This window comes from Lactuca virosa, chromosome 9, assembly GCF_052849685.1.
Source record: "Lactuca virosa cultivar CGN04683 chromosome 9, Lactuca_virosa_CGN04683_v6, whole genome shotgun sequence".
Lineage (NCBI taxonomy): Eukaryota > Viridiplantae > Streptophyta > Magnoliopsida > Asterales > Asteraceae > Lactuca > Lactuca virosa.
Window position 1 is genome coordinate 250,178,111 of NC_136434.1, and position 4,186 is coordinate 250,182,296.

Sequence of the window (4,186 nt, forward strand, 5' to 3'; positions counted from 1 at the left end):
CCTCTTTTCTTTAGCTCCTCCTTTCGTAAACTGTCTGTTCGGACACTCTAGATTGTATTTTTGGAGCCATGGAATTATTCGGGGTTAATCTGGGTAATTATTTGTTTGGTGATGGTGAGTTATGCGTCTTTAAGTCTTGCCCACACTCTTAATTTTCACTCACAAAACACACTACTCAATTACAGAGCTAGAAGACAAGTACAGACAAAAACACACATTCTGTATCAAGTGATGAGGGTACTATTCATGTTTTCAGCATCACATCTGTCGATAATCCAGTCCTCATTACCAGTTCATCTCGTGCTCTCATTAAAGGTACACAGTACACACAGTCGCATTGGTTTTTAATTAAAAATCAACCATTGTTCTCGAATCTTTGACAAAAAGACATACTATAGTTTCATGAATATGTCATTAAATTATGTTGCAGGAGTTATCCCCAAGTATTTTAGCTTTGTGTGGTCGTTGGCTCAGTTCCGATTGGTTGAAGGCTCTCAGTATATTGTTGCATTTGGTCATCAAAAGAACACAGTGGTGATTCTTGGCTTAGATGGAAGGTATTAAAGTTTCTTGACAGATTTATATTCATTCTGGAATGATGATTACTCTGTTTTTGATGGATTAAAATTGTTGTAATTGTGCAGTTTCTATAGATGCCAATTTGACCCAAAAGCTGGAGGGGAGATGACTCAACTGGAATATCACAACTTTGTGAAGCCTGATGACTCTTTCTAAATTTGCTTAACAACATATGAACATATGTCTTTTCATGGTATGTTTGTTGCTCTGTTACACTTTTGCTGATGCTTGTGAAGGAATGGGTATATATAATTTTGTAAATGCCAATGTATATGTAATGTAAAAATTGTCAACTTGCTAAATGATAACTTTTGAAGATGTTCGCAAAGAAATCAGAAACTGAAACTGTGGATCCCACACAATTAAGTCAAATTGATTTGTGTACAGAATCACCCCGACGATCCAGATTCCGAATCTTGGAATCATCTTATTCATTTATGCAGATGATTCAATGGATAATATTGGTGAGATTCCAATTATATTGGAATGGAATGACGAATTCCAATTCTGTTGGAATCACAGAAGTTGATGCTTGAAGAACGGACCATATTATTCTTTTAGAATGTATTAGTCGTTGTTAGATTTTGATGTTTTCTTCCCCGTTTTGATTGTTTTTTTAGTTTTATTCTTTAACAAGAAATGTAATTCTTAACAATTATTACTCGTATTCTATAAGAAATAATGTATTTTTTGTTTTTATTCTTCAATTGATTGTTCAAGATTTTGTTATTCTACAAGAAGTTGTTATTCTTCAAGAAGTTTTTAAAGTCATCATCAAGAAATAGGTTCAAGAATATTTTTATTATTTATGGTTCAAGAATATTTTTTTTGAATATACTCATAAACATATTCTGGCAGAATGTCCGAATTAAAAGAATTATAATTCGTAAAATCAGATTTTTAAAATTAATAGAATCTATGATCCCTTAAAAAAATGCAATTTTCCTTCATTAAATCTATATTAATTGACTAAATTACCCTTGTAATTAATTAAGATGATTTTTTCAATTATATTTAATTCAATAATATATATTAATCACTTTCTTAAAATAAGTAAATTTGATTGGCCCACATTTATGCATACAATAACACAATAATTACTTTAAACAAAATAACCTAAGCCTATATATATATATATATATATATATATATATATATATATATATATATATATACTTTACATAATTTATACATTTATGATTAACATAAAAAAAATTACACAATTAAATTTAAACATACTATTAATCAAATATGATTGTACTAAACACATTTTCTTTATATAGGTATAAAATGGTATTTGTTCCATTCACAGCAGTTGACCACTACAAGAAATTAGTTACTGTTGGCGTTGGGTTGCTGAGTAGAGAGATAGTTGAGTCCTATGAATGGCTACTTAAAGCTTTTCTTAGAGCTCATGAAGGGAAAACACCAAAAATTGTTCTAACTGATCAAGATCCAGCAATAAAACAAGCAGTGGAATCTGTCTTACCAAATTCAAGACACAGATTATGCATGTGGCACATAATGAAAAAACTACAAACAAAGGTATAATAAAAATAAAACTAAAATATAAGTCATATATGATAACTCATATATGATTTATAAAAAAAAAACTATGTAATCATATATGATTTATTTATAAAAAAACTATGTAATCATATATGATAAACAATATCTACTTATAACTGTAAAATATAACTAATAGTATAATATAATATAAATTCATATATGATTAATCATATATGATTAAGTATTCTAATAATATGAATTATCAGGTATCATACTGTATAATCATATATGATTAGGCATATATGTTTGTACATTATAATAAATAATTAATCATACATTACAGTACATAATCATATATGATATATCCAAATAAGTATATAAATTATACTTATATAAGTAAAATTGTTCATTCATAGGTTACTGGCGATTTATTTAAAAACAAGGACTTCAAGAAAAGATTTAACAAGCTTTTTTGGAACATGCATATCAAACCTGATGAATTTGAGAAGAAGTGGGAGTTGATTATTAATGAATTCAATCTGGAAGATAAAAGACAGGTCAACGATATGTTCGAATTACGTGACAAATGGATACCTGCATACTTCAGTGACACTAGAATGTCTGGATTGATGAAAACCACTTCAAGATCAGAAAGCATGAATTCATTCTTCAATACTTACTCACAATCTAGAAATTTACTTTTACATTTCATGATGAACTATGACACTGCAATTCAAAAACAAAGAAATACACAAAAGGAGCTTGATCATGAAACAAAGAAGGCTGTATATAAATTAATTTCACCGCGACCGATAGAAAAACATGTTGCAAAAGTTTATACAAGTATATTGTTTTATGAAGTATAGAAAGAAATCTACAAAGGTTCCTGGTACTGCCATTACAAACATGTTGGAACAGAAAACGGATGGGAGTTATACAAAGTGGAACAACTAGACAAAAACAACGATTTAAAAACAGAATTGGAGGTAATATATTATTGGTCTAAATTTTGATGAATCAAAACGTAATATACAACAATTATGATTATGAAACAATATATACAACTATATTTATATTAAGAGAAAAAACACTTAATGCTTTAATTCTATTTTGAACAGGTAGAAGAAAAACTTCCAGCAAATGATGTAAAATGTACTTGTGAACACTTCAACCGCTTTGGGACTTTGTGCAGACATGCATTCAACATACTCATGAAACATGGAATTAAGGAAATACCTGAACAGTACATTGATAATTGTTAGAGAAAGGATGTGATATCAAGGCATTATCACTTTGGTAGGCATGTATATGATACACGAGACAGTGAAATTAATAGATCTGTCAATCAAGCATACTACAACTTTGAAGCATGTTTGGAATACGTAAGAAAAAAATAAAGACAAAATGGATTTGTTTGTTAAGAAAACAGAAAGCATGCTGAAGGAATACTAGAACGATGCTACAAATTATTTGCAGAAAAATAGGACAGATGTTGAAGAGGTAGGAAAGCTTATAGACATTTCTATTCCAAAAGACATTGACATCAATGTTCCAAATGTTCAAAGAAATAAAGGAAGTGGAAAGAAAAATAGAATTCAAAGTGCAACAAAAATAACATATAAAAATTCAAACAAGCAAACAAGAAGATGCTCAGCATGTGGAGAAAGGGCTTGCGTACATGCCCAATCAAACTTGCAGCAGAACAATCATCAAAAGCAACGTAGATAATTACTAGTTTAATCAGTAATGAATAAGTCAAGATTTTTTGCTAAATAATATACTTTTTGTTTGATGCATTTTACTCTTTTTACAATACATAATTTACTATGATTTTGTTTATTGAATTCTATCTACTTTGATAATTCTTTCTTTGATTTTATTAGTAGTGCAACAAATCAGTTTTCTTAAAATTTTTCTCTCTTAAACCTTCTTCTATCTAACTTTATGTCTTTTATGATTACAAAAGTATATAATCACTTATGAACATATGAAGTGGTATTACATAATCATTTTTGATTATACAAATAGAAATAATTAGGTAATCTGTTAACTGTTATTCAATACATGTAATCATTCATGATTACATATAAACTGTTAT

The 4,186-nt window shown here is 28.7% G+C and overlaps 1 protein-coding gene across 1 annotated transcript; it reads left to right on the forward strand.

Moving 5' to 3' along the window:
• The first annotated feature begins 1,869 nt into the window (after positions 1-1,869).
• On the forward strand, positions 1,870-3,350 carry LOC145140461 (protein FAR-RED IMPAIRED RESPONSE 1-like). The gene is made up of 4 exons (XM_079073945.1): positions 1,870-2,124; positions 2,505-2,873; positions 2,955-3,074; positions 3,207-3,350. Exons 1-4 carry the CDS (start codon positions 1,870-1,872, stop codon positions 3,348-3,350), a joined length of 888 nt encoding a protein of 295 aa, XP_078930071.1.
• The last annotated feature ends 836 nt before the right edge of the window (positions 3,351-4,186 follow it).

Bases quoted from the DNA above. Each gene is read 5' to 3' on its own strand.
- LOC145140461 (XM_079073945.1), top strand. From the start codon at position 1,870: ATGGTATTTGTTCCATTCACAGCAGTTGACCACTACAAGAAATTAGTT. The intron at 2,874-2,954 runs GTATATAAATTA...TATGAAGTATAG, and splicing joins ATCATGAAACAAAGAAGGCT to AAAGAAATCTACAAAGGTTC. The intron at 3,075-3,206 runs GTAATATATTAT...TATTTTGAACAG, and splicing joins ATTTAAAAACAGAATTGGAG to GTAGAAGAAAAACTTCCAGC.